This window comes from Haemaphysalis longicornis, unplaced genomic scaffold, assembly GCF_048455015.1.
Source record: "Haemaphysalis longicornis isolate Haplotype H1 unplaced genomic scaffold, Haemaphysalis longicornis Haplotype H1 scaffold_1, whole genome shotgun sequence".
Taxonomy (NCBI): domain Eukaryota; kingdom Metazoa; phylum Arthropoda; class Arachnida; order Ixodida; family Ixodidae; genus Haemaphysalis; species Haemaphysalis longicornis.
The window spans coordinates 155,706,915-155,728,668 of record NW_027526203.1 but is presented as its reverse complement, the minus strand read 5'-3'; the positions used below and the strand labels follow the sequence as shown (position 1 = coordinate 155,728,668).

Below are 21,754 nucleotides of genomic sequence, written 5' to 3'. Positions count from 1 at the left end.
GGCCAACTGGCCATCCTAATCGAACCAATTGGCCCAATTCGGATCGCTCCAATAGGTCCAATTGGACCCATTGGGTTTCCATTTGGACCCATTGGGTGGCAAATTGGACCAATTGGTCGGCCAATGGTTTTTTTCAGCTGGGGCTAACAGAAATCAAGTCATTCCGCAGGTGGATTCGCTGAAGTATCTTGGTATTACATACATTTCTGCTCTTGATTGGCAATACACATATTAACACATCAGTCACTAAGGCGGAGAGAGCACTTGGTCGCATGAAAATGCTATGTGAGAAACGAGCAGGAATGCGCCGGGACACACTTCTGCTGTTGAACCGAACCTACGTGCGGCCATTTCATGGAGTTTGGCTGCGTCTTGTTTTGCAATTGCCCTATCCAGAAACTGCGACCGTTATACCTGTTGGAGAGGCGCATCTTTCGGATTTTCCTTAACCTCCCTCGATCGGTTCGTCTCAAACCGGGTTTTCTACCTCGAGGCACGCATTCCTGAACTGAGGGTCCGATTTCTCTTGCTGACGGTTCAAACTTACCTCCGCATGTACGAAGCCTCCTCTGGAGCTGCCAAGCCTGTATTTATTTGTGATCCGAGTTTATTTTAACACGAAAGTGTTTTATTCCGGTATATACAAAAATGTGAGTGACGTCATATCCGTCACGGAAATGACGCCAGTACAACGAAGTAGGCGGCCTGTAAAGGGTGCATCCCTGTACTCAGGGTCTTCTTGCGTGGAAGCAACCTTTAGTACTAAAGAGTACATTATACTTACGGTTGTTCGTTTTCGGGTCTTATATTTTAACACGAAAGTGTTTTATGCCGGGATACACCAAGATTTCACTGACGTCATATCCGTCACCGAAATGACGCCAGTACACCTTTGCGAAGCGACCCGCCAGCAGGGCGTCGCTCGCCAAGCTCACCCACAAGACAGCCGCCGACCCGCAAATCATGCTCAGCTGCAGATTTCGCTGCACATTTCACTTTCGTGTTTTACCGATTCCTATGACAGAGGAATCGACCACAATTTTTTTACATCTCCGTGGCCTAAACGTACTTCCCCCCAAGTGCAATTCGTTCAAACATGCCTTGATTGTATTTCTATGAAGCTATAGCTCCATTCGATTCAGAAGGGGTGCACGGCAACGTTGCAGAGGAAGTTCTGTGGTGCCGGTGCAGTGCAGCAGCGTGGTTCCACGGTGCCGTGCATCACGGTTGCACCGTCAGTAGCGCCCCTGCGTGTTTACAATCGAGCGAGGTGCAGGCATATAGTCGTCTGCTAATCATCCTCGCCTGTCGTCCTCTACAACTGTATGTTTACGGCCGTCCGGGTTGCGTCGTACGCATCAGCGGCGACGCTAAGTTTGTCCCACGCATCTTGGAGCTCGACCGACATTTTCACGCGGTCGCCGCAACTGCCGCGGTAGCCGCCTGCCAACCCGCAACGCCCCAACGCTCACGGCACCGAATTGCTGCAGCTCCTCCGTAGCAGGTGCAGCGGTTCTCTGCACCGCGGCGGCACCGCGGCAGCACCATGAGCAATCGAGCGACGCGGTGCACGGCACCATTCGGTGAATCGAGCGCTTTGGTGCAGCGCACCATGCAACGGTGCAGGCGTTGCAAGGAATCGCGTCTGAATCGAATGGAGCTTATATTGCCGCGAACCATGCAGTGGGTTTGTTTATTCATGTTTTGTTTTTGCCGACCGGCTGCGCCGGGCTGTCTTATCTGTGTTATCCGTTGGCCAAGTGAAGCACCTGTTCTTTCTTTATTTTCTATGCCGCACGAGTTACCTCCTTTGATAGATAGAGTGTTTTGAACTAACGTCACAAGCTTAGAGTAACCTTCTTTGATCTACAGTGTTCTCGATGTACTCCGACGATTCGAGAAACACTCGCGCCGAGCGATAAATGCCCGCAGAGCAGACTCCGCGGTATTCGATTCGCCGACACTCGCCTGCGCACGTCACTTTGTTGACTCCTGCTTCGTCGCCTGTGTATTCTTTGAGTTGTTAGGGTAGCCCAAGTTCGCTCCAATAAACTTGTTTTTTAGATGCGACGCTGAGAGCATCTCTTGTCGGCGGCCCTGTCCTTCCTGCGTGCGTCCGTTGTTGTCCGCACCGCTGCGCCCCTCCTCCTCTCGCCGTGATAGCGCGCCCTCTCCCCCAACATCTGTGGCGCGCACAGTGCGGCGTGCTCTCTCACTCCGCCGGTGGGCAACGCTGCGCGCGGCGCAAGCGCGCTGTGCGCATGTGCAGCACCCTCTCTCTCCGCGGTCTCCTCTCCTTCGGGCGCGCTGCGCATTAGGCGGAGTGCCGCGCTCCGGCCGGTCTCTCAGTCGACGTTCGTCCGCGCTACGCTTGCTCTCTCTCTCTCTCTCTCGCATTACCCGACGATTGCTCACGCAATTCGAGTAATCGACCCAACGGAAACGCACAATGGAACCCCCTTCAGCGTCGCATCACACCAGGGTTCCCGCGAGGGGAGATGGGCGTAATTGTTAAAGCAAAGCTTTTTACCTCTACCCCCCAAGGGTTCTTTCGCGATCGTTGGTGTCACCAGAAAACTCCAGCGAACAAATAAAAGAATTCACTGGCACCACCGGGAATCGAACCTGGAACTCATGCACTAACAAAGCCACAACCTGTTGTCTTACTGATTTAGCTACGAGCCCACGCGAAGACGGGGAAGACAGGTAGTGTACTCACCAAGCATATCTACGGGTTCCCCCTTGCGTTCTCGCTGAATGCCACGTGAAAGCGCCACGCGACCACTCACGCCCGTCTAGCGGCCCTGTGCGCACCTTGCTCATGTGCTAAGTGTTACAAAAATTAAAGGAAGCTCACACAAATGCATGGCATCTCACTTCTAGTACGCCAACGTGCTAAAGCCTCTGGCCTCCAGTGTTCACATAAATATCAGAGCTCCTTGTTGTCCGCCCTCACGCCAAACCATTCAAATACTCCTTGATGGCCAGGCCATCACTCCAAGCCCCAGCATCAAGATCCTGGGCCTACATCTCGAGGAAAACACCAAGAGTAACGTCTCCTTGCAGCGCCTCAAAAACAGCATTAATCTAATCATGCACATGACCAGGCGAGTTGCCACCAAGAAGCGAGGCCTAAAGGAATCCGGTACCTTTCGATTATTTGAAGCTTTTGTCCTCTTGAGAGTCACTTACGTCAACCTCCTGTCTTCTTCTCGACAAGGAAGACATAGAGATGCTTTATATAATGATTAGAAAGGCGGTCGAGCAGGCCATTGGTCTTCTCATGAGTGCGTCCACACAGAGGCTGCTTAGCACGGGGCTCCACAACACGGTGGAAGAGCTTATAGAAGGTCATCTTTCTCACCAGAAGGTCCGACTCAGAACTGCGGTGGGTAACCGCATGCTTCACCAGATTGGCTGGGCAGCCAAGAATGTCACTCCGCTTGACGTACTCCCAGACTCTTGGCGACTAAAACTAATGATGCTCTCTTTGCTTAGAAATATGAACCCCTCACATGACGAGGGTCACCGAAAAGAATGGGCTCAAGCGCTAAACACCACCCTCGGCGGGGATCATGCAGTTATCTACAAAGACGCCTCCAAACATCGAGGGCAGCAATACGCCATCATCGTGGCTACCTCCAGAACCAACCTCCTTGCGTGTACCTAGCTTAGGACCCAAGAAAGGCGGCAGCAGAAGAGGCAGCCATCACCTTGGCTCTCGCTCAACCAGGAGTTCGGAGGGTAGTCACCGATTCCCAGCAAGCCTACTGGAATTACCGGTCGGGTTGGGTGTCCTGACCTGCACTGCGCGTGCTAAAAAACCACTCCCCAAACGGTTCCATTCAGCTCATCTGGACTCCCCCTCACGCTTCAATAGAGGGCAACAAATACGGCCACCCAACAAGTCTGCGCTTTTACCTCCCGTGCTATGGAGCTGCACGAGGACAGTCACCCGCTTGTCACGTTCAGGGAGATAACCTAGCATTATCGCCTTCTGAGACAGACCGTGCCTTTGCCTTACACAGACCTTTTTAGAGAACAACAAAATACCCTACGACTCATACAATCCGGGCTCCTTCCCACAGCCTACGCGCCTTCAATTAATGTATCCGAATTGCTACGACGCTGAATGTAAATTTTGCTCAGAAGAAGGAACACTCCGCCCCGTAATCGGGGTGTGCGACTTTAGCCCTGAGCACCCTCCTCTCTTTCCATCAAGTACCCAACAAGAGCAATTGGAGGTGCTGCTGTCCAGGCCCTCTCTACCTACCCAGCCTCAGCGGGTGGACAGAACACAGGCCGCGCGGACTGCATATGGGCCCCACAGAAGAAGGAATCACTCACGAGGGCTGCACTCTGGCAGTTCAGAAATCTGAACAGAAGTATTTCTTCCTCCTGCTCCTCTTTCTCTGCCGCAAATCTCGTCGCCTCCATCCGCGGCGCAGAGACGGAGTATGCAGATCGTCTAACACCAGGTTGGAGCTTACTTTAATTTTATAAAAAAAGTTTCCACTCTTGTGCTACACCAATACAACTCAACCAAACACCGTTCATGCATCATGCATTGATTTAACCTTACCAAGAATATCTCTTTGAAGTAATAAATGGTGTAGTTAAGTGCATTTCACTTCTCTCTGGTTTTACTATTTGTAGAGTGATGTGAGTGAATTTAAGTGACGTCGCATGGGTAATCGTATGGGTCCCGTTTGCAGCTTTGCAAACATTCACGGGGTGGATTGGCGCAATTTTTTTTCAACAATCATTAGACACAAAAAGTAGTATACCAGATGATTGGAAAAACGCGCATGTGAAACCTGTACCTGGGATAATACTAATCCAAACAATTTCCGACCTATTTCCCTAACTTCAGTTTGCTGCAAGATACTCCAACATATTATATTCACCCACGTCATGGCGCATTTAAATGCAAATAATTTACTATTAGAAAACCAACATGGATTCAGATATAAGCGATCATGTCAAACCCAACTGTTTGAATTTGTAACTGACCCTCACAAATCCATCGACATGTTCCATTACACAGACGCAATATTCATAGATTTTCTAAAGCCTTTGATCGCGTGCCTCACAACCGATTAATGTTTAAAGTACAGCAGTTACAACTCGATAACAAAACTACTCTCTGGATAAAATAATTTTTGACAAACCGTTCTCAATCAGTGAACATTAATCAGTGCATATCCAGCAGCTGCTGTGTCAAGTCGGGTGTCCCACAGGGGTCAGTCTTGGGTCCCCTTCTGTTTCTAATCTATATTAACGATATAACAACCGGTATTAACTCCTCTTTGTGTCTCTTCGTGGATGACTGCGTTCTTTATAAGCAGATAACTAACACTGATGACGCCATTAGCCTACAGGATGATTTGTCCAAATTAATCGAATGGTGCAATAGATGGCAAATGGAAATCAATGTATCAAAAACCAAACACATGACTTTTTCTACCCTCTTAGATACTCCTTCCAATCAGTATTTTGTTGGCAATGGTCGAATCGAAACAGTCTCCTCATTTAAATATCTGGGTACATTTTTTACTTCCGATCTGAGCTGGAGCACTCACATTGAATACATCACTAACAAGGCCCTTAAAAAACTTAGATTTCTTAAAGGAGCCATGAAGACAAAATACAAGTTGTGTTTATTAGAAAGACTGCTTAGTCCCGATAACAATGATACCAATATCATCGCAATCTTCGAACAAATAACGGAGATATTAAAGAAAACATGTGAAGCAGTCGCGACCCCTTAGCCAATTTCCCGCAACTTTTCTATGACGTCACGGAACCTTGTTTGTGCGACTGGCGGCCGCCTAACTGACCTGTCACGACGACACATGTCTGGACGTCTGTAATGGGGCCTCTAGTTCCATTTGACCGCATCACTTGAATGCTAACGTGCCGTTAACGCACTGAAACTCATGTTTTATTGTTGGCCCGTATGACGTCATTCTTGCTCATAACACGTCACTGTGGCGCGCAATTCGAAATTTTTTAAATACTTCTTGCTTTTTTTCGTTAAAAAAACATATTTTGAGGCTGTAATGGAGCTGAGTGAGATACTGAATCCTAGTTCTTTCGAATTAAACGAAGTTGTATTTTCTCTTCATGGCTCCTTTAAACGCCGCCTTTTCAAGCGAACAGCAATACCAAACTGCATGCGTACATTTCATTAATAAGATCCACATTAGAATATGCTTCTGTTATCTGGCATCCACACCAAGCGTCCTTTATTAACTCCCTTGAAGCTGTGCAGAACAAAGCTGCAAGATTTATCCTGAGTTCCTACTCTTCTGATATAAGCGTATCTGCTTTGAAACGTTCTCTTGATCTGCCTAATCTGGATACCCGAAGGAAATTTTCGGGCTTGTCGTTTTTTCACTCCCTTTAGTACTCTGAGTCATCTTTCAGGTCATTTAATATTTTGCCGGCTCATCACATTTCCCCCTGAACTGATCATGCGCACAAAGTACAGCCGATTTTTGCTAGAACCAAAAAATACCAGAACTCCCCCCTTGCTTTATCAATACAGGAATGGAACTTGCTCCCGGCAAGTCTTGTTCATCTGACAGAGTCATCTTCCTTTCAAACCGCGTTGCATTCATTTATCACCCAAAATATTGACCAGTAAGCCTTACTCACTGCTTTGTTGAAAAAGTGTTTTAAAATGTGCATTCTTTTTTTGCAGTTGAAGTTGTCTACATAGTGTAATCCTGTAACGTGCACCAAGTTTAGAAATGTTTGATTTTATTGTATGTATGCTTTGCTATTTGACTACGGTCTATTTTGATCTTACGGGTTGCTCTTGCTAGCACCTTATACGTAACCCTGTTGCAGTACTAACTTATTTGGTTCATACATGCCCTATTAAACAAAAAAAAGACACGAGGAAGAACGATCAATGATGGATGTACTCTGTATATCATGCCTTGTTCAACGGTGAAATAGTGTTGTGTTTGTTTTTAACCCCTTCCCCCCCTATGTAATGCCCATCACGGGCCCTTAGGGTACTAAAATAAACAAAATAACGCATGTCTTTGAAAGTTTGAAACCTACAGTTTTAAGGCGATAAAAACTGCTCGGACACCCAAGTACACTTATGTGCTTTGAAGGCAACAGCCTGGCGATGCTTAGCAACTTGTTTAGTGCTACGCCGTTTTAACAGCAGAGCTGTTATGGTCCGGTGGCGTTCGCAAAAAATACCAAGAAAAAATATCAAGCGTGCGGAGCGCCCGGCGTTGTCCAGGCTTTCGCCTGTACGTGCTTGTGTTAGGCGAGGAGCTCCCAAAAATTAACGAAGAATACCGAGCGCACGTGAGCGTGCGTCTTGTGAGGAGCGCCTGGCGTCATACGGCTGGACCTTAGAGAAGACTCTGCCCAGCGTTCGTGGTCCGATATCTCGCGTACTCTTCTCCTCGCCAGCTGTTCACTTCACTTCGTTGGGGGCAAAAAATCGCAAAATTAGTTTGTGGGGGGGTTTGTACAAATTCATCATCAAGCGCTGAAACTTATTCATAAGATTATGGCCTTTGGAAACATACAGGATGTGTGAACACCATTTAACCATATTTTCATTAAATGCTTCTCAGTCAGCAAAAGAACATACTATCCAAACTAGTCTTCAAGCACAGTGTTTCAGGCCGAGTGACAACAAATCAGTCATGGCAGTCACGCAAATTTGCCTTTATTAATTAAAAGTACAGGTCAAACTCTCGTGTGCCCTCCAAATTATGCAACGAACTTAGTACTTATAAGCGACAAAAGCTTCCCAGTGTCCCATTATCCCCATTTTCACTGCACCTGTGCATAAACAGCCTTGAATTCTTACGCCCATTAATGACAAGGCCCGCTCGTTGCACTAACCCAACCCAGATGCCGCTTTACTTGCGCCACAGTCACTTTTGTTTTGTTGGAAGCACTTGACAGGTCTTCAAGCTCCCCAACACGCAGTGATTGCTTTTGCAGTGATTGCTCCCAGAGCTAAGTTTGGCAGCACGACATCCAGAAATGAGGTGGACAAAACTGCAACTTTGCAACCGTAAAGCGGAAAATGTTCGGCAAATTGACTGATTGATTGAACACGTGTATTGAGAAAAGGGAAGGAGAAAAGCCAACTTGTTCAAGAGAAAAGATGCCAATAATACAAAAAAAACAGCTTTAAAATGCAAGACACTGGGGTGAAACAGGCAGAAGAGTGCGTGACCGCAGTGCTGGTGGTGTTGTCCACCAATTTCGTTTTCCTTAGCCTTCAGACGAAACAAAAATCCGACAAATTTTCCAGCAAACGTGGCTGGCTATATTCACGACAGCCATTTACACTGTACCCTAAAAATCAGAGGTATATAAACGCAAAAGCCAACTTGTTCAAGCGAAAAGATGCCAATAATAAAAAAAAAAAACAGCTTTAAAATGCAAGACACTGGGGTGAAACAGGCAGAAGAGTGCGTGACCGCAGTGCTGGTGGTGTTGTCCACCAATTTCGTTTTCCTTAGCCTTCAGACGAAACAAAAATCTGACAAATTTTCCAGCAAACGTGGCTGGCTATATTCACGACAGCCATTTACACTGTACCCTAAAAATCAGAGGTATATAAACGCAAAGTTAACTGGAAACGAACACTAGAAACCGACTGAACTGGACTGAAGGTTGTCTATTGAATGTACAAGCATGTGTGCTGGCTAAATTATTTTTTTCTTCCAGAATGTCCAAATAAAAAAAAAAGAAATGGCTGCATCAGCTAACCCTGCATATGCAAAGCAAAAGCTTCCTATTACTACAAGCGATGTAACCACAGCCTCCTTATTTGAGTCAAGAAAAGCTATCGCAAAACGTCTTAGCTAGCCTGGTTACCGTAACGTTCCGAGTGAATGCCCACCCCCGAAACATCGCCCACTCCCTTTACGAGTGAAATATTAAATTTACTAAACGACCCCACAGATCGCCCACACCCTAAAATCGATGGCTTTAGCGCTGATGAGTGAACAAAATAAACGTGAATAATCTATTTCTGTGTTGATGAGGTCACTTATTTGTCCTTTCCGCACTTGAGCCGAAAGTTCGCCCATATGGTATTTTTTCGACATCTCCGCAGTATTGATTGGCGGTGCAGCCACTAAGTTCTTTGCACCTGACCCGAAAGATCGCCCATCCCGTATTTTTCGCTCCGTACTCTGGGCGGCCGTTCTTTCAGAACTTTACAAGTCGACTTTGCGAGCAGAATGGCTGGCTCTTGCTCAGTTTCCGATCTCCGATGCTAGCCTCGCAGCACTTGGCATTCTGGACCCTCTCCAGTGGAGCAGTTCGTCGGGCGATATCCGCAAGGTGGTCAGACGCCGCTTGCACCACCTGCACCGAGGATGACTTGCTGGGTGGGCAATAGCCGGCGAGAAGCAGTCGTTTGACGTTTCAGACAACCCTAACAAGTAATCCGAGAAGAAACAAGTCATGGCCTCAATAAAACAAATGTTGTGAAGAGAATTTTTTTTTTATTTTTCAGCTACAAGGTAAGGGGGTCGACCTATATTCCGCATTATATGGTATGTTCTTCACACATTTCACAGCACACATAAAGGCTTGGAATTTACCTCCATTATCCCACGGAGACATCAAAGCTCACTGAAGATTTCATGGCTTAACCAATCACACATGCAAACACAAATTTTACTTTGTTCTTGTCTTTCCGCCCTCACCTCCACCTTCACATAATCGCCTGAATTTTGAGTAAGCGAATCAGTCGATAGTTTCTGCTTGTCTTGTGAATGTCCCATGGTTTTTCTTCGTCGTATGTAAACAGTCGGCGCAGCCCAACATGAAAGGATAGAGCCAGGACGGCACTTCCCGTCTTCCTCCTTTTTTCCGTATTCATCTTCTGCCCTGCCCCCCAAAATGTTCAACTGATACCAACTCATGCAAATGTTGATTCTCCTTTGGTCGTAGCAGGCAGTGATGTACACAGAGCTAGAGACCAGGGAGATGGCATTGAAACAAAGACAACGAGTCAAGAATATTAACTCAGACACGTAAAAAAAATCTGAATAGCAGAAGATAGTATCATCGGCATAATGTAGATGCAAACACTAAAAACCACATAACAGGACACTAAAAAGAACTCGTGCAAGAACTACCCCTTGCAGAAGCCCTTTGGTCTATGGCCACTGCCAAGAAATGGTATTCGGGCGTTATTCCCGTGTGCCCCCTCACTTAGGTTTTGTCCTTACTTCGCTGTTTCACTTCTCCAGCAGCCAAATGGCCCACATTGTTAATATTAACGCTGCCGAAAATGAACTGTCTGTTCCCCAGAAACTCTTGAAGTCCATGCCAAAGTGTAGCTTTGGAAGCTTAAGGTTCTGCAATCGGGCAGCAACATTGGATACTAAAAGCAGGGGTGAGACAGCTGAATCAGATTTGGGAGCAGTTTTTGGAGCAGAAGAACCTTGATTTGGAGCAGAACGACATTTATTATATCACCTTAGGAGCCAAAAAAATCAAATTTTTGGCAACTCGCAGGTGAAAAGTGCACTTTTTAATTGGTTTTGAACGCACATAACACTGCAACAGCCTTTCAATAAAGTTTTTTCTACCAGAGTATCACAAGGTACAAACTGCACTACCTTTTTACTAGCCATTTTTGAATTCTTAGGCTCTATGCATAGATAGCGTGAAGTTCCATTGATAATATCGAATTGAAAAAAACTAAGCGGTTGTAAGGCATTTTTATTATCATGTGAATGCCAAAATTGTTATTTTTGTAATCCCATTCAGACTCGTCGTTACAAACAAGTGTAGAGCCACGGCCAAAGCTGAGCAAAGCGAGGTCACAGTCGTCGCACCCCACCAGCCCTTCCATTTCAATCCCCAAGGTGCATGTTCACTACGATCGTAATCTGAGTAACGTTGGTATGTTTATCCACCTCCCTTCTTTTGGCAATAAATTTCACTTCAGATAAATGAACAATTATAACTAGAGTGCAATAATAGCCCATCCTGCTATCAAAGACTGCTTGAACATTTCGCGGCGATGTAGCCTGCGCCGCCACTTTTGCAGCATCGATTGTCCCATTCCCGTTGCTCGCAAGTCCGCTGGGAAAGGCATCAATAACTCAGTGTTTTATAACACCGCAATGAGCCCGAAATTTCACTTCAAGCACATACTGGCCTCACACTCAAGGCCGAAACACGGCGAATTCGCGGGCGCCATGTTGTTTCTGATGAGCTCCCGTCTTTTGAGTCACGCCCCTTCCAGCAACCGATCAAACGACTAAATGTAAACCCAGCCACCCCCATAACTAAAACCAAGGTAGAAATTGGCGAAGAGCGCTCTGCCTGAACCACAAGGAACTGCTTCGCCCAGCGGCCATGTTTTCATATCTTCATCACACCAAGGTGGCGGTGCCCAGTAATGTCGTTCCGGAGATACGGCGCTCCAAAAATTGCCGTTTTTTTCAACTTGCACAAGTGGTTTGACGCCTCAGTACACCTAAGCCTTTTTTTTCTACAGGACTTTGCAATGGTTTTCAATGGGAAAATTTAAATGCACAGAATATAACATGTGCAACCCGACATTGTGACTTTCGAAAAAAAAACTACCTCGGGGACAATTTGAAGCAGGTTTTTTATGGAATGATCAATCAATTAAACCTTTACAAACAGCATCACCTTGGGGGTGCTGGAAAATTATGCCGTCAGTAAGCATTCTTCCGCACTGGAACTGACGGGAGCGTTAAAATCCTTGGCTCTGAGACTGTTTTGGAGCAGTTTGGTGCAATTTTTGCTATTTTCAAGCTTTTGGAGCAGCCTGGCGCAGGAAAACAAATTTGTATCAAATCTGCGCAATATGCGCAGCTGTCTCACCCCTGTAAAAGCTATTCTAAGAATTTGCAATGTCCAGAGTCACTAGACCAACAACCTGGTCACAGGGACGTGCAAGTGTAGTGAGGCGCTTATGTGGGAGGAGGAGGATAAACATCTTTATTGTGTAGCAAATCTGTATGGAGTCTTCACGAGGTGGAGTCCGAAGTCCAAGACCCCATATGCTTTGCCAGCCGCTACAGCCCGCTCCACCAGTGGAAGCTGGTCGGACAGGCATGAGCTAGACAGGGCGCGCCTCCAGAACTCGGGAGAGCTGTACGGATTTCGTTTGGGGAGAGGGTGGGAGGGGCATCCACCAACCACGTGGAAAAGATAGCACAACCAGGGCTGAAGCCATTTTGGCATTGGCTGAGCATACCTGCTTTGAAATCAATTCAGCTTATTTTCTAGACAGGTCTAGACAGTTTCCTGAACAAGCAGCTGTTAACGACGGCTATTAATGCGTCTATGTAAAACCCCCTCAACAAGTTTCACCACCGTGGAAGTAAAGTTACAGGCCCCAAGTCACAGCCAACGTTCCTCAATGCAAGTTTCAAAAGGGAATGCAGGGCTAAAAGGCCAAATCTGCAAACCATTTGTTCCACACAGTGTGCAGGGTTGTTCCGCTTGAATGCCTGCAATACGCCCGCAAAATTAGTCCTCAATTCACTTGCACACCCACATATAGGTAACACTTCCCTACAGCTTAAGTGATACGCGGGAAAGCCAACACGAGCAGCCTTCTTGTATGGTGGCAAAGCCAGATTTTTTTTATTTGATTTAAAAATACAAACAATAAAAAAACAGTTTGTACTAGCACACTGCTAATTGAATCGAACAGCAAATGCTATTTGCAATGTATTCGATTATTCACACACCTGCAGTGAAATGCAGACTAAAACTTACATTATCAATGAACGTGCAAAACAAAAAACAGCCCATTGATTTAACCTTCAGTGGTGAACAGTTGAACCTTGCCACAGCCCACACAAACTATACTGGCCTCCTTGAAAACATTACGAGTTGATTCACAACAGAGGAGATGGAAGCCGAGACTTTTCCCTCTTGATTCACAGCTAAAATAGGCGCCACACTGACCTTTTAGCAATAATTTAACCTTGACCACCGCACTGTGAATGGGTCCTTGTGCTGAAACTGCAATTGCAAAATAACTGTTTCCATGTATAGAGGCTCAAAATACACGGAGACGTTCGATGCACATGAAAGTAATGAAATTTAGTTACTTCCTTATGCCGAGTAATTTGTTACAGTGAAATGTGCCACATTATGGTTTAACTGAATACGAAACAACCAATTGGAATTGCAGGCCGATAGGTGCAGATTAGTAATGGTGCGACACTGGGAACGACAAGAACTGCGCGTTTCCATTTTGTTAAGACACTCTTCGTGTTCCTTCCACTCGGTAGAATCCTGAATCTCTATACTGGGGAGTGCAGCTGTTTTGAGGTTCTTTTTATGGGGCCCACTTGCCTCATTTAATGACCCAAGAACGAAAAAAAGAGCAAAGGCATCACTTGTTCAGCTCACCTGTTTACATTATTCAATAACAAACAGAGAGCGAAGGTGCCATGTGGTGAACCGGGTCCGGTTGCACGAGGCAGCGACAAGAAACAGCCCAGGATTGAACCAGGCCTGGTTAACGATTCAGCCACGAACAAAGAGTGAAGATCACTCAATCGACGGCCCGAGACACTGAAAGTACAAGTTTTTTTCGTCTCGGTTCGACTACTGCAAATTTGCAGTAAAACCACCACTGGGAATGAAACGATGCAAGAATCGACACGGCTCCTCTCGGCAGTGAAAAAGACTGCAGCTTTGCCCTGCAAGCAATGTCTGGGGGGACAACAGTTTCCCCCCTTTTACAGCTATCAAAAGAACGCAGCGGACTTGTGCATTAGTTCTGACAAACACACGGTTTAGCGAGTGTCCAAAAACAGTCTAGGCAGAAGACCGGCGACTGCCCACAAATGCACGCAATGATGACCAAAAGAACAAACCCAACGCTGACCGTGCAATGCCAGCATGGCTTTAAAGGACCTCGTCAGAACTACAAGGGACAAACACACGATGCAACACCAACACACACACACACATACATATAGTGGAACTACTTTTCTCAACCTGCACTAGTGCAAATTCCGTGCAGGGTAGCGAGACTTCCGTCGATAGCGTGAGTGTGCGCTTGGCTGTGCGGCCGGGCACTACTTCGGCACTGGTGAAGGAGACCAACAAATGCCAGTGTGGGCGACAAAAAGGAAAAGGAAAGCCCTACTGTGCACATGGTGCACGCGTGAACCATTGTTCTAGAACAACGGACACCCGCTGCAACAACGGGGTCAACTACCGTACACACGCACTCCTGCACACACTTTCCTCAAACAACCACAGTCAATGCACGATGTGATAAGCTCCGAATCGGTGACAGGCCTGCTTGCATGCCCAACTAGTAAGCGCATTATCATAACAGAGTACTCCCGGGTACCCCGAGTGCAAGCTTCTGGTGTGGTACCACTGTTCAAGGTGAGGACCTCCAACCCGACTAGCTACATCTTGGAAAAACCGCAACGAAATGTTACCCCCCTTTTTCCCAGCGGCATGCCAATGCCTGTGAACAGCAATGGCATCAGCGCGCCACCCTGCAGGATTTCTGTGCCGAGGCGACCAACAGTACAGTGCCCTAACAAGGCTGTCACAGTTTCCTGCCTTTGTGGCGGACACCTGATTTGAACACACCAGAGCGTTCCCCTGGCTTCCACAAACCCCCTTGCACAAACAAAGAGCATCACTCCCACGCCTTGGTATCTGTATTTGCGATGCTGCCTGTCCACCAGCACCGGTGCGAAACCGGGCCAACAGCCAGCCTGTCCCCCCTCACATTGTGCGCATTGAAGCGGAGCAGCCCCTTGCCCCCTCCCGTTCAGTAGTCGTCCTCGTCGGCCGCGTGGGTGCGGCTCATCTGCTGCTGCAGCTGCAGCTGGGCCGCCTGCTGCATCTGCGTCCACTCCTGCTGCGCCAGCTCCGCCTGCTGTTGCCGAGCCTGCAACAAGCGAGGGGCCACCAAGACAAGGCACTAAGAGCACTGCTCTGTCCCGATATAGCGGAGATGTCGGGGGAAACATGCGAGGCAGTGGTCACTCCCCAGCCCCTAACGCAAGCTGCTGCCAAGAAGCATGACTGGGTGATTGTAGTACAGTTAAGCCTGGATATAACGAAGCTGACAAAGATTCACAATTTTTTACTACATCCACGTTTTCATTACATGCAGGTTTTGAGTTAAGGCTCGCATGAATAAAGCACAGAAGAAACCAAAATGCTTGACATACGTGATGGTGAACTTCCCCTTTAAGGATTTATTTCACCGTGAAAAACTGGGCGATTTGCGCCTGCCGCTTTCCCACGAGCTTAGGCACTACACGACAGTCCAAAGAAGCAAGGTCACTCACTCCCGTATTCGCAAAGGTAACTTAACTATCACTTATGGCTTTTGACACTTTTCGATGGCTTGCTTGAAATCATCAAAAGCAGTTTCCAAAAAAATCCAAAACTGTCGTGTCATCTGCCCGGCCGTAGCCACTAACAGGCACCCAAACGAAGGGTCGTTTGAGAGGTTTTGTACCACACAGAATCTCAAGCGGAATCAGTTTGTGGTCAGATATGCCTTCTTCGACCGTGACACTGAAGTCCTCCATATTGCCCGAACATGTGGTGAAAAGTGGCGAAAAAGTTATGTTACTGCTTTGAACCATGGTTTTCTTCCCCTGGATGAAAGTTTTTTCAAAAAGCTCCTAAACATGAAGATTGATTGATTGTAGGGTTTGATGCGCCGACGCAACGCAGGCGATGAGGCGCACCGTAGTGGAGGGCTCCAAATTAATTTTGACCCCCTGGGGATCTTTAACGTGCGCCAAAATCTCGTACACACATGCATTTTTTTGCTTTTCACTCCTAAACATGACGAGCGACTCACATTACTGGACTGCATGCACGTTTTAGTGTGCTCGATAAGTATTTTTGGTTTTACGTGGTATGGGAGTGCCAGCAATCCCCAAGCCTCACCCCTACCTTTGAGCAGTGGAAGGAGCTGCTGACCAGCTCCGACCTCTCAGACCAGCGACAATTGGAGGAGAGGGCAAGGGTGGCAGCACAGTGCAAGGCATCCCGGAATAAGGAAGCCTCCAACCGGGTGGGTGCCCAAATACCAGCCCCTCAACTTAAATAAAGTGTATTCATCATCACCTCCGCCCCCCCAATAGAAATGAAAACTCAAATGTGACATTGGAGCCAACAAACCACACTGAATAACATTGTCTGAAATTCTGTATGGAGGACGTCCCACTGGTGTTTCGTCACTAACATATTTATCGCTAACTTGTTTTGTATGACACTCACATAGTAATTTGAGAGAAATATACCTTGTTTGCATTATGTTTTACGTTTGAAAATAGAGATAGGCAAAAAGTACAGCGGGGTAACTTTGGACTCGGGCTAACTTTCAGTGCGATAACGCCAATAGAAAATGGAGTAAGAGTTCTTTTAGCTACCACTGCGACAGATATGAATGAAAAATTTTATTTTACAACACTCAAACCTATTTTGCTAAATCAAAGTCCCCCTCCGCATGGGATGGACAAAAGCAACAAGAACACAATCTTAGAGACTATGCACAGAAGAGATGCAGGAGCCAGGAATACATTACAACAGTACTGCTGGTGAAATGTGGTGAAATTTCGACCAGCGGCTGGTGTCAGAAAACAAGAACACAATCTTAGAGTAGAGACTATGCACAGAAGAGATGCAGGAGCCAGGAATACATTACAACAGTACTGCTGATGAAATCTGGTGAAATTTCGACCAGCGGCTGGTGTCAGAACGCCTCCCCAATCTGGCAAGCTGAACTTCACCGCCCATGAAAGCCGACTGATCCGACCTTGTACCCTTCCATTCACCGCCAAGTTGCTCTTCATAAACAATTTGTAAATAGTGTGTCGCGTAGTTCTACTCTTGTTAGGTTTGGGCCAAGGGGAGAGCCTTGGCCATGAAGGCTACTCGAGACAGGTGCCGGGAAGCGAGTGTGTATTTCACGCTAGGTTCGCGTGAATGAAGAGAACACGAGATGGTTGTGATCACGAAAGCCCCTTAAGATGCGAGAAGCGCCACTTCAAATATCATGCCAGCACGGAGGCCGGCAAGGCCTCGCTCAGGCGTGCGTCTTCGTCTGGCGATCCAGACTGTCTCGTACTGTTTTCTCACGCGAACATAGTGTGAAATAAACACTCTTTACAGCACCCATGTCGAGTAGTCCTTGTGGCCTAAGCTCACCTGGTCGCCTAGGCTCAAACATAACAAGGGTAGAACTACAAGATACACCATTTAGGGATTATCAACAGCAACTCACCGCCAAGGGAACTGCACAAGGTCGGATCGGTCGGATAACCACTGCAGTAAGTACCCTGGACCTTTCACGGCCGATAAGGTTCGAAGCGGGCGAGGTTATGCTTTACCGATAGCAAAGCAACATCCACGTGTGGAGAACACAAGATAGGAAACTCAGGCAACCCACCTGAGCTTCCTTAACCACCTGCAGTGGATCTTCTTCCTTTTGCCGCTTTCGTATTGCTTGCGTTCACTGTTGTAGACTACCGACATCGCTAATTGCGCACCAATGCTTTTCCCAAACAAAACTGAAAGCATCACGGCTGGCTGAAGCGCGAGCGAAGCAGCATGGGAAGCAGCCTGTCTCGCAATGTACAAAAGCTGTAGTGTGTGTTTTGAATAGTATCAGCTCATGGAACGTGTTGATTTACGATTATTTCAAGTGCTCAACCACTTCGGAACTGTTTATTTGAGGAAAAGATTATAGATGCTCCTCCAATGAGCTCTCGCTGGTCACAACTTTTGTGACGTCACACACCGTTGTACCCAAAATCGTAAAAGAGTCCGAGCCTCTTTTCACGTTTTTGGCATTTTCTGCCTTATTAACAACTGCTAGCTGCGAGAACGGTGCATTTAGATTCTTGGCACCGTAATCTACTGATACAGGCCAACTTCTTCCCACCCTTTAGTGGGTAGCATTTCGGCTGGCATACCCACAAATTTTCCCGCCATTTTTGCGCGGGGCTACCTTGGTTGCCAGACCAGGACTGCCCTCTGTTGATTAGCTCGTATCTTACATTCGCGGGTACTAAAAACGTATTGGGGCCCGTAAAGGCCGCCGATCTGTCAGCCCGCTCTGGTTACAAACCCCTGCGCGCTCACGTCTTGGCTCGTGCCTGGGTTCGTTCTTTTTTTTTTTTTTTTTCGCGGGGCTATCATGGTTGCCAGACCAGGACTGCCCCCCCCCCTTATGGAATGCCTTTATGGGCCCTATACGTTCGTAGTACCTCCCCTAAGGACGAAGCAAAAAAACGAACAGGGCCCGAGCATGATCCGGGGCACGAGCACGCAGGGGTTTACAACCAGAGCGGACTGACGGATCTGCGGCCTTTAAGGGCCCCAATACATTTGTAGTACCTCAAAGAGGAGGAAAAAAAAAAAAAAAACCACGCCCACCTTATCTTGCGGGAACCCTGGTGTGATGCGACCCTGAAGGGGGTTCCATTGTGCATTTCCGTTGGGTCGATTACTCGGATTGCGTGAGCAATCATCGGGTAATGCGAGAGCGAGAGCGAGAGAGAGAGAGAGAGAGAGAGAGAGAGAGAGAGAGAGAGAGAGAGAGAGAGAGAGAGAGAGAGAGAGAGAGAGAGAGAGAGAGAGAGAGCGCAAGCGTAGCGCAGACGACCGTAGACTGAGAGACCGGCCGAAGTGCGGCACTCCGCTTAATGCGCAGCCCACCCGAAGGAGAGGAGACCGCAGAGAGAGAGGGCGCTGCACATGCGCACAGCGCACTTGAGCCGCGCAGCGCCGCCCACCGGTGGAGTGAGAGCGCGCCGCACTGCATGCGCCACAGATGTTGGGGGAGAGGGCGCGCTATCACGGCGAGAGGAGAAGGGGTGAGCGGAGGAGAGACGCAGCTGTGTGGACGCGGACGCTGCCGCCGACGGACGCAGGACAGGGCCGCCAGCAAGAGATGCTCCTCTCAGCGTCGCATCTAAAAAAAACGAACCTGGGCTCGAGCCCGAGCCCGCGGCACGAGCGCACAGGGGTTTGTAACCAGAGCGGGCTGCCAGATCTGTGGCCTTTACGGGCCCCAATACGTTTGCAGTACCTGCAAATGTATGATGCAAGCTAATCAACAGAGGGCAGTCCTGGTCTGGCAACCAAGGTAGCCCCGCGCAAAAATGGCGGGAAAATTAGCAGGTATGCCAGCCGAAATGCTACCCTTTAGTGTCCCTTTAAGGGGAGACGTGGGTCTTGAAACGAACTTTATTATTTGAGCTAGGGCCATGAAAATTACTATGCATATGTGTCTTGTTTTCCAGATTTTAAATATGCAATTAGTTTCGAGGTAGCATATTTAGTTTTTGAGTTACAAAGGAAATACCGGAGCCTAATTAGGTCATTTCTTACGGGCCATTAAGGAACTTTTTAATTGAATTTTTAAAAATTCGTGGTATGAAAATTTAGCTTAAGACCTGCCATGCATGCTGATGCTATTTATATTTCTGTAAAAAGGGTTTATTAGATAAAATTAGGCTAATAATGCTCAGTATGCTGTTCACACAGCCTAAAGAGGTCACATTATTGCTTATTACAATTATTTGATGCATATTGCACCATTAAAAATAGCATCAGCATGCAGGGCATTTCATTCTGAATTCAACGGTGCAAGTTTGGTTGAAATCGTCAAAAAAGAAACCCCTGAAAACCCCGTAAGGCGAGGCACATCGGCTAGGCACATCCGCAAACAACGTGAAGCTGACTAAATTACAATTGAGGTTTTGACACTGATTGCACAAAATTCTGAGGGATTCTGTGTAATAATGTTTGCAAACATGAAATGTAGTTCTTCCTGAACAAACTGAGATTAAGTTTCGTACCGATTAGAGCAACAAAAAAAAAAAAATCGAAAGAACGACCGCAGTGTAAAAAAAAAAAATTCACAATGTAATGAGAAGACCTTTGGAAAGGCTACAGGAGGCGTCAGCAGCATGAGCCATCTCCCAAAGCAGAATTTTTATGGCTATAAGAAGGGCCTTTTGTTTGTGCGGCTCCGGATGGGTCCTTTCACAGCTGCCCCGGGCTGTAGTCGCCAGACGTGTAGTTCCTGTGCCGCCTGGAGAACCTCTCCTTCACGCTGCTGCGGCTCTCGTGGGCTGCGTTTGCCTGGTGCAAGCGCAGGCTGTCTTTTTCTATGCTGCGGAGCACAAGGCAGCTGCTGGCGGTATAGCCCGGGCTTGCAGTGACGGACTCCATTGTTGCTCGCCTACCCTGGTTGTACACTGCAACGGCCTCTGCAACAGCCCTCTTCACACTGTTCAGAGAGGTGTTGGAGTTCTTCGAGGCCTAGGTCCAGATGACAGAGTGGAGGCTGTCACTGCCATTCTGGCTCATCCCACCACTGCACAGTGCCAGCAGGTCTTCGTTGCTCAGCCTGGCGAACACTGGCTCCAGGGCAACCCGAACGCAGTCGGGAAGGGGGTTCTTGTGTGCAGGTGGATACTCGCCGTTAGCAAGGGCTCGGTTGTACTTTCACCATGACTCGTCCCCGTTAGGGCCCTTGCTGTGGTTTGGTGCACTGGCTGTGGACGTCATGTGCAAGAGTGTGGCTTACACTGCCCTCTTCATCCCTGGCACGTCGTTGCGGTTGCTCCTAAGGGCATAGCCGTAGCAGCTCTGAATCTTCTCGATTCGGTCTTGCGTCAGTCGGCCTCTACCTCTGAGTGACTCCTCCCGAGCCTTGGTCTTCTCGAGAACACCGCAGTGTTCCGAGAACACCACGTGGTCCAAGACCAATCCCGAGTAGAGCTCTATGATGCACCCCACACCGATGTGGGAGCTTTGCCCTCGGGTCATCCAAGACCTGCCAAAGATGACATCAATATTGCCAACTGGGTTCAAGAGATCTGCGAAGATAGTCTTGACAACTGCTGCACTGGCAGCTTCGCTTGCAGTTGCACAGGCTTCAGAGGCTTGAACAAGCTTTGTTTTCAAATGCCCCTGGAAAGCCTTATGATGCAGGCCACGGTGGGACAGGTTCATGCACACGCAGAAGTCTGCAAGGGCTGTCACACCTTTGCCAATCGACTGTATTCCCTTAAAGGGGGGACGAGGGTCTTAAAACTAACTTTTTTATTTATGGGTAGAAACTTATGAACATTTGCACACGGATGTGCTTTTCTCTGTAGATTTCAAATATGCTATTATATTTGAGCTGGTGCTGTTAGTTCAAAAGGTATCATACAAATTCTAAACCGCAATTAGGTAATTTCTTACGCAGCTTTAATGAACTTTCGCATTGCATTTTGTCGCTTTTAATTACATGAATGGATAGCCAGAGAGTTCCCATACCCGATGACATTCTTCGTTTTTCTCTAAAGTCACGGCATCCTAAAAAAATATGTCAAGTACAAAAGATGGCAGTATTCGATATTTTGGCTCATCGAAATAACTGCAAGTCATTATTTATGCGTAGCCTAAACAGAAAAACTAAGAATGTCATCGGCTGCCTCAGGCTGTACTGAAAAAAATGGTACCAAGATTGACCTTATGAAGCAAAAAGAAGTTTCCAAAAAGCTGCGTAAGGCTGAGGGAAGTGACCGAAAATAAGAAACTGAGAAAACTGCATTTGAAGTTTGGCCATGTGTTATGAGATGAACCGTCAGTAGTGTAGCTTCAAAATTTCCCAGTAACAAAGACATGTTCTTCCCATTTCAAATCTGTCTTTGGATTCCAAAAATGTCAACTAGAACTGGAGATACAAAAGGCCAAG

General features: G+C 47.4%; 1 protein-coding gene across 3 annotated transcripts in view; it reads right to left on the bottom strand.

Annotated features, from left to right (window-relative positions):
- Nucleotides 1–7,722: 7,722 nt before the first annotated feature.
- LOC144138313 (protein Dr1-like) overlaps nt 7,723–21,754 on the bottom strand; it is a 39,209-nt gene continuing 25,177 nt past the window's right edge. For 2 of the 3 annotated variants that reach the window (XM_077670530.1, XM_077670546.1), the window contains one exon: nt 13,254–14,923. In XM_077670530.1, coding sequence (XP_077526656.1) covers nt 14,804–14,923 — 120 coding nt within the window. In that variant the 3' untranslated portion in view covers nt 13,254–14,803. Of the gene's footprint in view, nt 9,364–13,253; nt 14,924–21,754 lie in introns of those variants that run through there. The other variant, XM_077670536.1, reaches the window with a different exon arrangement.